This window comes from Carlito syrichta, unplaced genomic scaffold (genome assembly GCF_000164805.1).
Source record: "Carlito syrichta isolate Samal-C Ts95f unplaced genomic scaffold, Tarsius_syrichta-2.0.1 Scaffold301818, whole genome shotgun sequence".
In the NCBI taxonomy this organism is placed as follows: domain Eukaryota; kingdom Metazoa; phylum Chordata; class Mammalia; order Primates; family Tarsiidae; genus Carlito; species Carlito syrichta.
This window is the reverse complement of record NW_007245914.1, coordinates 203721-220715: the sequence shown is the minus strand read 5'-3', so window position 1 is coordinate 220715 and position 16995 is coordinate 203721. Positions and strand designations below refer to the sequence as shown.

At 40.2% G+C, this 16995-nt stretch overlaps 1 protein-coding gene across 1 annotated transcript in view; it reads right to left on the bottom strand.

The window, feature by feature from the left end:
* Positions 1 to 16995, bottom strand: part of CCNB3 (cyclin B3) — a 49596-nt gene that overhangs the window by 4203 nt on the left and 28398 nt on the right. The window contains exons 3-5 of the mRNA XM_021711025.1: positions 5984 to 6121; positions 1885 to 2040; positions 946 to 1095 (exon numbers count right to left, since the gene is read on the bottom strand). Of these exons, the coding sequence (XP_021566700.1) occupies positions 946 to 1095; positions 1885 to 2040; positions 5984 to 6121 (444 nt within the window). The remainder of the gene's footprint in view (positions 1 to 945; positions 1096 to 1884; positions 2041 to 5983; positions 6122 to 16995) is intronic.

The window sequence follows — 16995 nt, the reverse complement described above, 5'->3', positions numbered from 1 at the left end:
TACACCTGCATATCATCTGCATAGAGAGATAACTTGACTTCCTCTTTTCCTATTTGAATACCTCTGATTGCCTCCTCTTCTCTGCTGCCCATCAAAAGAGGACTGGATTTTTAAAATGTGGTACATATACACGATGGAATACTACGCAGCCATAAAAAAGAACAAAATCAGGAATTTCGCAGCAACCTGGATGGAACTAGAGTCTATAATACTGAGTGACCTCTCACAGAAACAAAGATCCGAGTATCACATGTTCTCACTCATATAATGGACCTTGAACATCCAATGTAATACTATAAGATAATGACTGACGGTACTGGGAAACTATGGGGGAGGGGGATGGGATTAACAGTAGCAAATATCTGCCTGGGGATGGGAAAACACCTCTTATCAACAGGGTGCCTGAATGAAACGTCATTGTACACCTAACCCTTAACTGTACCCCACAAAACCATAATAAAAAATACTGATTAATAAAAAATAAAAAAAAAACAGAAAAAAGAAAGAAAGGGATTGGGAGTAGTGGGAAACTGCCAGGGGAGAGGGGCACACCTCATCAACAAGGGTCCCTGCATAATGAACATTTGTATACCTAACCCTGATTGTACCCCACATCTTTAAAATTTTTTTTAAAAATTTTTAAATAGAAGAGGGCCCAAGCTACTCCATATGACAACCAGAATAACTTCACGTTAGTCTGTTTTGCAATACTGGGCTTTCAAGTAAGCTTTTTTGGGAACAAAGGGTACTTTGACTAAGAAAATGAAACAATTAAAAACCACTGCTATAGAAACCCTTGCCCCTAAGTTGTCCAGATATTAAAGAGTTTATAACTATATGTGGCAGTTTTGCCCCTGCAAACTTCCCATGGCCCTAATTTATACCTTCCCCCTGAGCTGACCTTGTACTTTTAAATCCCTACCCCACTCCCCGACAAGTGTTTACCCAGTGTCCAAGCCCCTTCATGTAGAGGGTGAGGAGGAAGGAACCAGCAGCAAGCTTGGAAGCCCTCTCCTGGATATAGTCGTATTCCTGCAGGGTCATCTCACAGATGAAGCGGGACAAGGTCAGTGTCTTCATGTTGGCATGGACACACTAAAGGCACAAGAAGAATGGCTCAGAGATCAACTCAGAAAATTAACACCAGGCAGATGATTTTCTCTTCAGTTACCTTATCCCAAGTCTAAATGGCTCTCTGCTTAAGTGATGCATCTCTCTCCTGCCACCAGGATTCACCCTAAGTTCTCTACCCACAAAAGCAGATTCTGCAGAGGGGGAGAAATTCTGGAATGGGCAGTGGGATTTGTCACCTTTAGGTTTTTAACCAAATTCTCAAGTGTGTTTACGGTACCCTCCCATCTCCCCTTTCTGTACAAGTCATCCTTTAAAGAGTCAAAGTCCCCCAACTGTGAGTTTGCACCTGGTTCCTCCCTAGGAGGTGTTCCATACTTTAAAATAACCACTTCTCTTTTCTTGTTTAAACTTTTTAAAAATTATAATCTATAACATACACAAAAAGAAAATTATATAATATACACTTGTAGAATACAATAAAGTGACCTCCCTTGTAACCAATATTCAGGCAAAGAAAGAGAACAATGCCAGCATCCCCTCAAAACTTATAGGGGATATATCCATTCCTGATCAAAGCATTCTGTTTTCCCTTCTCTACTCTGGCCTTGCCTCAAAACCATATGAGCACACCATGGAAATCTGCAGTTTGCCACCCAATCCCTTCAGAAAGATTCCCCAACCTTTAAACTAGGAGGTTAGAGGGAAGGAGAAAACTCTGTGCCCCCAGTTGTCCTTTTGCCCTTTCCTACCACTCAGGCAGCCACTCTGGGTGTAGAGGGACTAACCCATCATATGCCTTCTCCCTCTTACCCTAGCATATCTGCGCAAAAAATGATAGGCGATGGGAATGTTGATATCAAATTTGAGGGTCTGTAGGATGTTGATTTCCATGGCAAGCATCTCATCTCGCCGATAAATATCATCACAGATGTACAGGAAGTCATCTAAACAAGGTGGACAGGGCTCCTACAGGTGGAGAGAAAAGGCAGTTACAACCAGGAAGATAGCCCTGCCATCTCCTCAGAGGTGAAGTCAGGGGAGAGAAGGGTGAATGACAGTAGACAACCACAGGTCCTGGCATAAACTTTCAGGGTTGCCCTGAGAGCCAGCTTCTGATTCATCTGAGTGACTGGTCAGGAAAACAAAACCAAGGAAAGGAACAGAGAGGCCTGCACCATCACCAGAGAAAGGACAGGGCCTCCTAGGGTGGATTCTTACAGTGCCAGAAGCAACATAATAGGGTACAGGACCTGGGAGCAGTCATTTGTTCTCTGAAAACCACAAATGGGAAACCTAAGACCTGCTTTGGAGGGAGGGGAAGGAAGCCACAGAAAGGGGAGCTAGAGATAGAAAATAAGCCTGCACTTTGTATCCTATTCTAAGGAATGAGTAAGGATGTTTGAGAAGGGAAATACCAGGTACCAGGCAGTGAGAGATGGGAGAGAGGCAGGCAGGCACGAAGGGAGCCTAAACAGAGACCGGAGTCTACGGTGGGGCAGAATGTATGACTGTGCATGGGGGTGAGACAGGACAGGACAAGGAAGGTTCAGGACAACTGAGGGTTAGAAGACCCACTGTTCTGGGAGCACCTTCCAGAGCCCTGTCCTCTGGACGTTGAACAGTGCTTTGGGAGATAACAAGGACACAGGAAGCCCCCTAACTCTATCCCCTACCTGTAGTTCTCTGCCCACTCCAGCCCAGCCTTCTTCCCTTGTCTTTCTTTCTCCATTTTCAGACCACAGATTGGACCAACCCTCTGGCTTTCCAGGAAACTGAGGCCCAGAAAGAAGTGACATGCTCACGTTCACCCAGCAAGCTAATGGCAATCCCAGGGCAAGAAGCTCTCCTTTCCACCGCTTTGCTCAGCAGGTGCTCCCTCCTTTCTCTCTCCTTGTGCAGTCCCCACATCTCCCCTTACAAAAATCTTTCTGTTCTCAATCCTGTGGGGGGAAGACACCCTCCTCCATAGGACTTAGTAGGGGCCCTCTGTTCTGGCCAACAGGGGTGCGCCAAGTCCCAAGATTTGCTAAGAAGTGTCCCCATCCTCTCTTCCTCCTCCATACTCTCCCTTTCTGTTGGCCAGAGATCACCAGCTATGGTTTTAACACCCCTAGGGCTCCTCTCATCACAGGGAGAGCCAGCTAGGGAGGAAGTAGAAGATAAAGGGAGGGAGCAGGTGAGGCAAGGAGCAAGGGAGGTAAAGAGGAAGAAGGTGAGGTAGGCAGGGGGTGGTGAGATAGGAGCAAGAAAGGAGGCCAGTGAAAAAAGGAAGGAGAGAGGAACTGAGAGAGAAATGGAAAGATCAGTTGAGGGAGGGAGGAGTCAGCAGCCTAGAAAGAGTGAGAGCTAGGGAGAGAGGACACCACCTAGCAGGCAAGAAGGGTAGGGAGCAAGAGCGAGGGACAAGGAGAGAGCAAGGAGTGAGGGAGGGAAGGAGGGAGCAAGAGTTAGAGAGGAAGGAAGGGAGGGAGTGAGTGAAAGAGGGAAGAATCAAGCAAGAGTGGGAGTTAGAAGGAGAGAGCCAGAGAGGGACAGAGGGAAGAAGCCAGGGAGGAAGGGAGGGAGGAAGTAGACAAGCTAGGAAGTGAGGGAGGGAGGGAAAGGGAGTGATGGAATCAGGGAGACAGGGAGACAAGTACTGAAACAGCCAGTAAGCAAGGGAGGGGGTAAGGTTATCCAGGGAGAAAAGGATCTATCCACCAAGGGAGGGAGAGAATGTAAAAGGGACAAAGGGACAAAGGGACAAAGGGATGGAGGGAAGGAAGGAAGGAGGGAGGGAGAAGGTGAGCAAGAGAGGTAGGAAGTGAGTAAGGGAGGAAAGGGAGAGGGGAAAAAAGGCAAGGGAGGAAGGGAGCAAGTTAGGGAGGGAGAGAGCCAAGGCAGGGAGTGAGGTGGGGGCAAGAGTATATGGAGAAAGTGGGGTGAGGAGGAAGCTGACACAAAAATGAACCCACAGCTCTAAAGTTCTTTGAACTCCTTAGTAAAAGTTGCTACCTCTCTGCTCCCAAGCTCTGAGGTTTCATATAACTAGCATAACTGAAGAAAAGATGAGAGTTGAACAAGACCAGCTAGTACCTAGGGAAGAGAAAGAATCAGAGAGGTTAGCTAGATTGGTTATGTGGTGAAGAAAAGGCTAGCTACTTGCTTTTATACTGCTACTTACAAATTTACTATTTCACTTGGGCCATTGAGACTCACTACCATCTACACCAGGCCATTTCTCTTAAATGTCTCCAGCCCCCTAACAAGGATATGCTTTGTTATATATGCAGATCAAAGCCCCACCAGATGGGGATGGAACTGGTGGAACAATTAAAAGGGGGGGGGGGCAGAGAATCATGAACCAGAGAAAGTTTTAAAAGCAACTACCCATTTAATTGGGCATATGCCCACATATTACATCTCAAAGAGGGAACAGAAGAAACTTCTTGCTGACGTTAGGAAACACCACCATTGTCAACCAACACCAACTTCCTTGCTTTGGGAAGACAGACAAAAAATTTGGAGAAAATAAATTATTTGGATGTGTGTAACTGTATACACACATGTAGGTACACATATATGCAAATGTATACTTATATATATGTGTATAAATATATGTATGTATAAATACATACAGTCATGTGTCACTCAACAAGGATACGTTCTGATAAATGTGTCATTTTTATCATTGTTGTGACCATCATAGCATGTACATAAAGAAACTTAAATGGCATAGCCTACCACACACCTAGGCTATATGCTATGGCCTAGTGCTTCTAGGCTACAAACTTGTACAGCATGCTACTATACTGAATACTGTAGGCAACTGTAACACAATGGCATGTATTTGTGTTATCTAAATATATCTGAACATAGAAAACACACAGTAAAAATACAGCATAAAAGATAAAAAGTCTTCTGGGGCAAATAAGTGACAGAAGAAAAGAAAATACAAAAAATGATATATCTGTGTGGGACACTTACCATGAATAGAGTTTACAGGACTAAGAGTTGCTCTGAGTGAGTCAGTAAGTGAATGTGAAGTCCTAGGACACTACTGTCCACTACTATGAACTTTAGAAACACTGTACATGCGGGTTGCACTAAATTTACGGAAAATTATTTTTCTTTCTTCAACAATAAATTAAGCTTAGCTTATAAATTTTTACTTTATAAACATTTTAAATTTTATAACAATTTTAACTCTCTCATAATAACACAGCTTAAAACACATACATATACTGCTGTACAAAATATTTTCTTTCTCTATTATATAAGCTTTTCTATTTTAAATTTCTGTATCTCTTATATTTTTACTTTTTAAACTTTCTGGCTAAAAACTAAGACACAAACACACACATTAGCCTAGGCCTACACAGGGACAGGACCATTAGTATCACTGTCATCCACCTCCACATCTTGCCCCACTGGAAGGTCTACAGGGGCAATGACATGCATGAAGCTGTCATTTGCTATGATAACAATGCCTTCTTCTAAAATACCTCCTGAAGGACCTGACGGAGGATGTTTTACTATTAACTTTTTTTTTAATAAGGAATACACTCTAAAATAACAATACAAAGTATAGTATAGTAAATATATAAACCAGCAACAGTCATTTATTATCATTATACTGTAAATAATTATATGTGCCAGACTTTTATATGACTGGCAGTGTAATAGGTTTGTTTACACCAGCATCATCACAAAGACGTGAGCAATGTGTTCACTATGATGTTAAAAAAACCAAGATATCACTACGGGACAGAAAATTTTCAGTTTCACTATAATCTTTTGGGACCATCATCATATAAGCAGTCCATCATTGACCAAAACAACATTACGCAGCACATGACTGTATATATGTATTCACTGGTATGGGCAGAAATCTGATTAGTTTTCTCCAGGCCTTAGAGACCAGACTCACCTCAAATTTTGCTGCAATCATAAAGGCAGTGGAACCAAGGAGCTGTAACTTATCCTTCTTACATACTACCTCCATTAGGTAGTGATCCACCAGCTTTACTGCCAAGTACAGGGTCTCGTGGTTCATCTCAAAGGACATCTGGAGGAATACACAAACAGGGCAGAGATCTGCAGACTGTCTAGCTCCATAGCTACCTCCACATAGATCTAGATACCTGGATTGTCTGCAGCATCAAGGACAGTCATGGCTCTGTTAGGAATGTGGAAACTGCTTCAGCTTCAGCTAGGTGCCTGTGTATGAGGGCTGACCCCCCAAAAAAATCTCAGAATTATCTTTTGGAGGGCAGGCCCCTTGTAGTACAAGCTTCTGCTAGGTCAGTATTCTAGGAACCCATCAGCATCAGTGTACCAGCTAGTGTTATTGTGCGTCACAATTTACAGAAGAAATGTCCAGAGCTGTGGCCATCAGGTGACCAGATCTTCCACCATGACAACACGCCTGCCCACACTGCAGTAAGTGTTCACCTGATCTTGCCTCAAGCAACAATTTTTTGTTTCCCTGAATGAAAAAAGTCCTCACAGGGAAACGTTTTGCCAAAGTGAAAGAGGAGATACAAAAATTGGCAGAAACACTAACAGGCACCAAAAATTGATGAGTTCAAAAAATTTTTTGAGCACTGAAAAAAGCATCTCAATAGGTGTATTGCACAAATGGAGAGTACTCTGAAAGTGACTGAAGTTGAAACATGTAAGAATAAATATACAATTTTTTATAAATAAATTCCTGGTGTTTGAGGGATCCCCCTTGTGCCTTTGAGGACCCTGGCATTATCTATACTTACACGTATGGGTAGGTGGCCAGCCTTACAAATCAGAAAGAGAGATGCTCTGCCTTCTCTATGAGCACCTTGAGTGAACACATACTCTCCCCTTGATCTCCAATACTTTGATTCTTGCTGTTCCCATTTGTTACTAACTTGTACAGTGAACTCCCAAAAGAGATTATGTTTATTTAGCTCTGATATACAGAGACTTGTATTTTAGTTTACTCATTTATTATTTTTTTCTTGACACTTAAATATGCTATTAGAATATATCAATTGGGAGCAAATACCAATAGCACCATTTGGAAGTGAGCAAAGGGACTGGACAAACCAGACTGAGATGAAAACATCAGTAATATAGCCTCTCTTCCCTTCTTTTTCTTTTCTGATTTATTTGGGCCTTCTCTCTCTCTCTTTTTATTTTTTAGTTAGTCTAGCTTAGCTAACAGTTTGTGGATTTTGTTTATCTTTAAAAAAACTTTTCTTTATTGATCTTTATGTTTTGTCTCTATTTTGTTTAGTCCTACTCTGTTCTTCATTATTTCTTTCCTTCTCCTGATTTGGGGTTTGGTTTGTTCTTGCTTTTCTAGTTCATTGAGGTGACTTATTAGGTTGTTTGACTTTTTTTACCTTTTAAATATAGGTGCTTCACACATGTTTATTGCAGCATTATTCACAATAGTAAAAACATGGAACCAACCGTGCTGCCCATTGAAACGTATTTGTATACCTAACCCTTAACTGTACCCCACAACATCATAATAAAAAAATATTGATTATTTGAAAAAAAAAAAGAAAGTGGACTAGATAAAGAAAATGTGGTACATTTACACAGTGGAATATTATGCAGCCATAAAGAAAAACAAAACTATGAACTTCACAGCAACCTGGATGGAATTAGAGTCTATAATACTCAGTGATTTATCACAGAAACAAAGATCTGAGTACCACATGTACTCACTCATAAGTGAACCTTGAACATTTATCATAACACCATAAGAAAGGGACTGGAAGTAATGGGACACGGCCGGGGGGGGGGCACATAACATCAATAAGGGCACCCACACTTTACTTGTATGATGACCATGTATGTACCTAACCCTCATTTGTACCCCACATTTTTAAAATAAAATAATTTTTTAAATAAATAAATGAATAAATGTAGATGCTTATTGCTATAAATTTCCCTCTTAGCATGCACTGCTTTTGCTTTATCCTGTAGGTTTTGGTATGCTACATTTCTATTTTCATTTGTGTCAATAAATTTTTCAAATTTCCTTCTGAATTTCATTGACCCATTGGTTATTCAGGAACGTGTTGCTTAATTCCTATGTATCTGTACAGTTTCTCCAATTCCTCATTACTGAATTTCTAGTTTCTTTTTCTTATTTATTCCTGTCTTGTCTTTACAACTCCAAGAAACCATCTCTTATAGCCCTAATTGCAGTTTGTGCTGTCCTGTACAGTACCTTTGTGCAAATGAAAAAAAAAGTGTCTTCTTTGAGTGAATGCACCATTTCAAGCAAACACTTTATCAAATAGATAACATCTTTATAAGAATTAGCCAAAGGTTGTCCCTGCCTCAGGGCACAGTAGCCCCACAGCCAAAATGCATACCTTGGCAGACAAAGTAAAAGCTGGATTCCATTGCCTGCTTTTACCTTGACTGGAAGGCTTGTGTAGGCATAATTTGCACATCTGCACACAAGAGTTCCACCCAATGCTCAGTGACAATTCTTCCTCACAACCTCTCGTGTTCTTAGGATTCAAGAACAATAAAACCTATCCTAGTCCAACACTTCAACCAATGTATTAATACTCCATTCAACATCTCTACCAAATAGTTGTTTAGTTCCTGCCATACAAACCTATAAATATAGCCCAGTATCTCTTTAACAGAAAATTCCTCCTTATATTGAGTGGCATTATCCTTCGTGTAAGCTTCACTTCATTGTGTCTCCTCTTATATAAGCTATCTTAACAACTAAAACCTAGCTGACCAAAATGTAGGTCAATGAGAAGGTATAATTGCATGGTTACCAAATAATACATGATAATGAATGATTATCAGGATATTTTTAAGTGGGTGGCATTACATGCTTGTATAGCAGGAGGTGTAACGTTTTTTTTAGAGACAGGGTCTCACTATGGTGCCCAAGCTGAACTCGAACTTCTGGGCTCAAGTGATTCTCCTACTACAGCCTCCTGAGCATGTACCACCACACCCAGAAGATAGTTGAATATAACAGTTCAGCAATATACAATTATATTTTTGAATAACAGAAATTCCAAGAAACAGTTCTTACTGTTCCTAGAAAATGGTCTTGGATCTTTTCAGAAATGTGCCTGTATTAGTCTTTTTTTCTAATTCACTTTTTTATTTTAAAGATGTGGGGTACAATTCAGGATTAGGTAGATAAGTGGTCATCGTACAGGTAAACTTTGGGCATCCCTTTGGTCCCCACTTCACCTGGTTTGAGATCAGGTACCCTTATTGATGACGTGAGGCCCCCTTCCCTGGCTGTGTCCCACTACTGCCAATCCCTTTCTTACAGTATTAGGATTAATATTCAAGGTCCGCTTATGATTGAGAACATGTGGTATTTGGCTGTTTCTGTGATAGATCACTGAGTATTATAAACTCTAAATCCATCCCAGTTGCTGTGAAGTCCATAATTTTGCCCTTTATGGCTGCATAATACTCCATCATGTATATGTACCATATTTTTTTATCCAGTCTACTTTCAATGGGCAGCACAGTTGGTTCCATGTTTTTGCTCTTGTGAATAATGCTGCAATAAACACGTGTGCATTGTTAAGATGTCCATTCTACCAAAGGCAATCTACAGATTCAACACAATACCCATTAAATTACCAACATCACTCTTCTCAGACCTGGAAATAATACATATGGAAACATAAACAATCATGAATAGTCAAAACAATCCTCAGTAAAAGAAACAAAGTGGGAGGTATCACAGTTCAAAACTTTAAATTTTACTACAAGTCTACAATATTCAAAACATTGGTATTGGTACAAAAACAGGCATATAGACCAATGGAACAGGATAGAGATTCCAGAAGCAAAACCTCAATTTCTCAACCAACTCATCTTCAACAAAGCCTCCACCAACCACTGGGAAGAGGAAAATCTGTTTAGTAAATGGTGCTGGGAGAACTGGCTGATCACATGCAGAAGATTGAAACAGTATCCTTACCTATCACCATACACAAAAGTCAACTCTAAATGGATCAAGGACCAAAATGTAAAACCTCAAACCAGAGCCGGGCTCGGTGGCTCAACCTGTAATCCCGCGCCTTTGGGAGGCTGAGGTGAGTGGATTGCCTGAGCCCGCGGGTTCGAGACCCGCCTGGGCAGCGAAACCTCATCTCTACAATAAATCCAAAAATCAGCCGGGCGTGGTAGCACATGCCTGTAATTCCGGCTACTTGGGAGGCTGAGGCGGGAGGATCGCTGGAGCCCGGCAGGTCGAGGCTGCGGTGGCCGGAAGCGGCCACTGCACTCCAGTCTGGGCGACTGAGTGAGACTCCAACTCCAAAAAAGAAAAAACCTCAAACTATAAGAATCTTAGAAAACGCAGGAGATATCCTCATAGAAATTGGAATAGGCAACCAATTCCTATTCAAAACCCCAGATGTCCATGCCATAAGAGATAAGATAGGCATGTGGGACATCATCAAACTAAAAAGCCTCTGCAAAGCAAAAGAACCCATCAAGATTGCAGGGAGACAGCCCACAGAATGGGAAAAAATATTTGCCAATGATATATCTGACAAAGGCCTAATAACTCCAGGATCTACAAGAAACACAAAAGTGCTGAAAGGAAAAAAACAAATAGCCCCGTTAAAAAGTAGGTAAAACTGCAGCACTAGCCACAATAGCAAAAACATGGAACCAATCATGCTGCCCATCGAAACTGAACTGGATAAAAAAATATGGTACATATACATGATGGAATATTATGCAGCCATAAAGAAGGACAAATATGTGGACTTAGCAGCAACTTGGATGGATTTAGAGTCTATAATACTCAGTGATCTACCACAAAAACAAAGAACTGAGCACCATATGCTCTCACTCATAAGCAGACCCTGAGCATTTACTATAATACTATAAGAAAGTGATTGACAGTAGTGGAACACAGTCAGGGCAAGGGGAACACAATATCAATAAGGGTACCTGATCTCAAGTCAGGCAAAGTGGGGGACCAAAGAGAGGTCCAAACTTCACCTGTATTAAGACCAATTGTATACCTAATTCTGAATTGCACCCCACACACATCTTTAAAATAAAAATAATAATAAAATTTTAAAAATAAAAAATAAAACTGCTCTAAAAAAAGTGGGCAAAAAGTATGAATAGAAACTTCTCAGAAGAAGACATGAGCAACCAGAGCAACCAACAGATACATGAAAAAATGTTCAGCCTCACTAATCATCAAGAAATGAAAATCAAAACCACAGAGATACCACCTAACTCCAGTCAGGATAGCCATCATCAGCAACTCAAAAAACAACAGGTGAGGATGTAAAGAAAAGGGAACGCTTCTACACTGTTGGTGGGAATGCAAATTAGTACAACCCCTGTGGAAAACAGTGCGGCGATTCCTAAAAGATCTAAAAATTGGCCTTCCATATGACCCAGCAATCCCCTTTCTGGGAATATACCTGGAGTAATTCAAAGATTCTGTGAAATGTGTCAGTATTAGTATTCTATTGGTGATGTGATAAATTATCACAAATTTAATGGCTTAAGAAAAGACAACTTCATTATATTACAAATCTGGAGGTCAGAAGTCTAAAATGGGTCTCACTGGGCTAAAAATCAAGGTGTCACCAGGGCTATGTTCCTTTCTGGAGATTCTAGTAGAGAATTCATTTCCTTGTTTGTTCTAGCTTCTAGATGCTGTTCAAGTTCCTTGGGTTGTGGCTCCTTCCACCGCCAAAGGCAGCAATAGCTATCCAAGCCTTTCTCATGTTACATCACCCTCTTCTTTCTTCTTCCACACTTAAGGATCCTTGTGATTACATTTGGCCCATTTCAATAATACAGGATAATTGCTATAACTTAAATTAAACTGATTAGCCGGGCTCGGTGGCTCAGCCTGTAATCCCACGCCTTGGGAGGCTGAGGTGAGTGGATTGCCTGAGCCCATGGGTTTGAGACCTGCCTGGACAACTTGGCGAGACCTCATCTCCACAATAAATCAAAAATTAGCCAGGCATGGTAGCGCACGCCTGTATTTCCAGCTACTTGGAAGGCTGAAATGGAAGGATCGCCGGAGCCCAGCAGGTCGAGGCTGCGGGGGCCGGGAGTGTACCACTACACTCCAGTCTGGGCGACAGAGTGAGACTCCAACTCAAAAAATAAATAAATAAATAAATAAAACTGATTAACAACCTTAATTTCATCTGCTACCTTAATTCACCTTTACCGTGTAAGTTAACATATTTACAGGTTCTGGGAATTAGGTAGTGGACATTTTATTACACCTACCACATTGTTTAAAGTAATATCAGGAGGAAGAGGTGGGAATAGTCAAGCAGATGAAAGGTAATGACTATCATTTTAAGTATCAAGAAATTGAGGTCAGGTAATTACAAAAATAAAATGAAAGAGGGTAGGAATGGAAAGCAGCAGTTTTCTGAGGGTAATGCCTCTCTAAGCAAATAACATAGCCAGTGCTTGTATAGCCTCCTTCCAGTACCTAACACAGGCACTTGGTTACTTTTGTGTGCATGTTGGTATCAAGTAGTAACATCTAAATGTGTGGATTATATCTGAGTGAATGGTTAAAATTCGGAGTCAATAAATATTTAAATCAGCAGCGGTGTCGGTTATAGCAGTCCTCCTCCTTTGAATGTAAGACAATACCCTTATAACATAATTCTACCACTTGAAACTACACGGAACAAATCTAATCTTGTGACAGCCCTTCAGCTATTGAGGACAATTATTATATCTCCTATAAATCTTCCCCAATCTAGAGTAAACAACTTGACTTTCTCTGACTATTCTACACACGACATGGTTTTCAGTCCCCTCAGCATCAAGCTCCAAATGAGGGTCTTTGTGGTGGATTGAGAGGAGTGGCAGTGCTCCAGGTAATTTCAAGCAGCTACAGCAAATGTAAACAAGAAGCCCTTCAGCACAGAAGCAAGATTTTCTTCCTCCCTTACAGCTGCCTTTGGCTAAAACACTCTTCCAATTCTTTGTAAACAACTGTTCCCTTTAGCTAGAGATGTGTAAGAAACAAAAAGGGAAGTGATAAATAAGTCAAAACTATAGAACATATAAAGATTACTCTAAGTGTTGAACTAGGAAACAAATTTGATAAAACCCATCTCTAATTCCAAAACTCAAAAAACCATCTTCTACAAAGAAAAACAGAAAATCAACTAGATATATAAAAAAGAACAAATGATTTTTAAAGAAGAAACATTCTGAGGAATCAGAATTGTGTCTACCTATGAAAGCTTTTCACTCCAAAGAACTGGAATAAAATTTTTAAAAGTAAACTCTCAGCCAGGTGCAGTGGCTCATGCCTGTAATCCTAGCATTTTGGGAGGTGGAGGTGAGAGGATTGCCTGAGTCCAGGGGTTTGAGACCAGCCTGGGCAACTTGGCGAGACCTCGTCTCTACAATAAATCAAAAAAATTGGCAGGGCTTGGTGGTGCACGCCTGTAGTTCCAGCTACTTGGAAGGCTAAGGCGGAAGGATCACCTGACTCCAGCAGGCCAAGGTTACAGTGGCCAGGAGTGTACTACTGTACTCCAGCCTGGGCAACAGAGTGAGACACCTACTCAAAAAAAAAAAAAAGTATACTTTCAACAAGATCTGAGAGGACACTGAATCTATGGGAAGAGAGCACTCTGGAATCTAGAAAAAGTTATTACTGATGAAAAACTATGAAAAAAATGATGAACAAGCTATTACTTAATTTTTTAAAATGCAATACAGGCAATAAACAGCATATTAGATACTGCCAAAAATCAAATCAATTATTCCAAAGACTAATTTAAGAAACTCTCCCAGGTTGGCCAGGCACGATGGCTCACACCTGTAATCCCAACACTCTGAGAGGCTGAGGCGAGAGGATTGCTTGAGCCCAGGTGTTTGAGACCAGCCTGGACAACATAGCAAGACCTCATCTCTACAAAAAAATTAAAATACTAGCTGTCCGTGGTGGCACATGGGACTCACAATATACCAGACAAAATTAAGAAAACCAGGCCCATATCCAGAAGTGTCAAAAATAATTATTCATAGAGAAGATAATATATTAAACAATAATAACATGAACTTAAAAGCCTTGACTATTTTAATTAAAAACAGAAGAAGAAATGAACTAAAAATATGCAAATTATCCATCTTACTTGAGGGGAAATTAAAAGATCAGGTCCATCAAAAAGATTGGTTAGCCGGGATCGGTGGCTCAGCCTGCAATCCCGCACTTTGGGAGGCTGAGGTGAGTGGATTGCCTGAGCCTGAGGGTTCGAGACCCACCTGGGCAACTTGGCGAGACCTCATCTTTACAATAAATCCAAAAATTAGCCGGGCGTGGTAGCGCACGCCTGTAGTTCCAGCCACTTGGAAGGCTGAGGCAGGAGGATCGCCAGAGCCCAGCAGGTCGAGGCTGCGGTGGCCGGAAGCGGCCACTGCACTCCAGTCTGGGCGATAGAGTAAGACTCTAACTCAAAAAAAAAAAAAAAAGGTTAACTAAATAAAAACTATATTCTGATAATAGAATATCATGTAGCAGTTTAAAAGAATGTGATATATCTAAGCTTACATGACTAAGTAGAAGACTTGGATACTAAGATTTATTCTTAAGAGAAAAGAGCAAGTTACAGAGCAATGTAAGCAGCATGATCTATTTGTATAACAAATATAACAAAACCCACACCCATTAAAAAACATTTCATGTATGAATTAATATATTGCTCGTATAACTTCGGATTTTAAAACAAAAGAAGCATAATAAAAATGATGACTCACAAAAAAGAAGCTGGAAAGATATACCCTAGATAATTTATAGTTGTTACCTCTGGAAAATTAGAATAGGAGAAAAGCATTGTTGATTATGTACACACACACACACACACACATACACACACACACACACACACACTCACACAAGATATATGACTACACATATATACTGTAAGCCGGGCTCGGTGGCTCAGCCTGTAATCCCGTGCCTTTGGGAGGCTGAGGTGAGGGGATTGCCTGAGCCCGCGGGTTCGAGACCCGCCTGGGCAGCGAGACCTCATCTCTACAATAAATCAAAAGATCAGCCGGGCGTGGTAGCACGTGCCTGTAATTCCGGCTACTTGGAAGGCTGAGGCGGAAGGATCACCGGAGCCCAGCGGGTCGAGGCTGCGGTGGCCAGGAGTGGCCACTGCACTCCAGTCTGGGCGGCAGAGTGAGACTCCAACTCAAAAAAAAAAAAATATATATATATATATATATACTGTAAACAAAGGTAACCCTGAAAGAGCCATTCCTTCAAGATGGATCCTGAGTGGCTAACTGGGTCTAATTTTAAAATAGAGGCAAGTGAGTCAATTGCTGACTAGAGGTTATACAAGTACTCTCAGTTCCCTGGCGCCTTTTTAATTTTGGGACTTTCACAGCTCACCTGAACCAATCAATCAGAGCTCACCTGCCTTGACCAATCAGAGTTCCAACCAATCAGGGCACAGCTGTACCACCCAATCAAAACTAAGCAAGTCCCAATCTTTTATTTTCATATAAAGACCTGATGAGGAACCTGGGCAAGAACTTTTGATATAAAACCTAAACCCTCTCTTTGTTCTCCAAAACACACCTTCATTTTACACTGAAGGCTGCATCTCTCTGGTTTGCAAAATGTTCACTGGAGTAAAATCTCTTTCCTCAAAATTCCTTCTCAGAGAACTTTTGTTCACAGCACATATTATAAACATATATTATTTTTCAGTTAAAAAATTACATGGGTCAGGGAGGTTAATGTGGAAAGGCAGAAGTGAAGAAATGCCAGGAAAAATTAACTAAACAACGATGCTTGTGGGTAATTAGCCCACTGCTCTTCGACTTTCATAAATTAGGCAGAAAAAATAAATTAGCATATAAATTGTATAATAATTATTAAGCCAAAATGGATATAATAATCTTTGTGCCCTATAGAAAAAACAGTTCTTTAGTGAATCATTTATTAAAAAGTATTATATCTCAAACCATGAAGAAAACTTCATTAACTTTTAAAAAGCTGAAATTATCATTCAGGTCACATTTTCTATATACAATGTAATAAATTTAGAAATGGACAATTAAAGCATAAATCAAACAAAGAAAAGGATTCGAAAAATGGTAAGAACTAAAGAAAAACAAACAAACCTAGGTCAAAAGGAAATAAAAACTGCAATTGTCAATTATTGAGAAAAATCAAGATAGCTACAACACTATTTTTAAAACTAATGAGATAGTTAGAACTGAGAAGAAAGTATATAGCTTTGGCACTTTTGTTATGAAGTCAGGAATAATTAAAATAGGCTAAGCATTCAATTCAAGAAGCTAGGAAAAACAAAATAAACCTCAGTAAAACAAGAATAAAATAATAAAGATAAAAGCGGATGTTAAATAAATTTTTAAAACAGAAAAGTTAGACATTTATCCATGTGCTCATTCTCTCAGGAAGAGACCAGAGGATTGAAAAGAATCTCTTATAAGGAAAAGAGAGTGTGTATATGGATGCAAGCACAAGTGAGGAAGATAACATATCACACACACTATGAATAAAAGAAGAAATCACTACAAAGGATTATAAAATAATATCATATACAATACATGACAATAACTGTGAAAATATTCATGAAATGGGTAATTTTTAAGGAAAATATAAACTACAAAAATGACTCAAAAAGGTAAGAAAACCTTATTAAGTCAATTACTAAGTCCAAGTTATTAGAAGAAAAATCTCAAAGAATCACACAGTTAAAAGGCACCATACATTCATGAGTTCATGGGCAAGTTCTTCAACGGAAATACAATTCCTGTGTTAAACTTAGTACTGCAGGAAAATTTCCCTAATTATATTAAAAAGCTAGAGCAACCCTGGTACCACAACTTAATAAAGACACCATCTTTAAACAAAAACTTACAAAGGAATCTTATTTATGAAAAAAG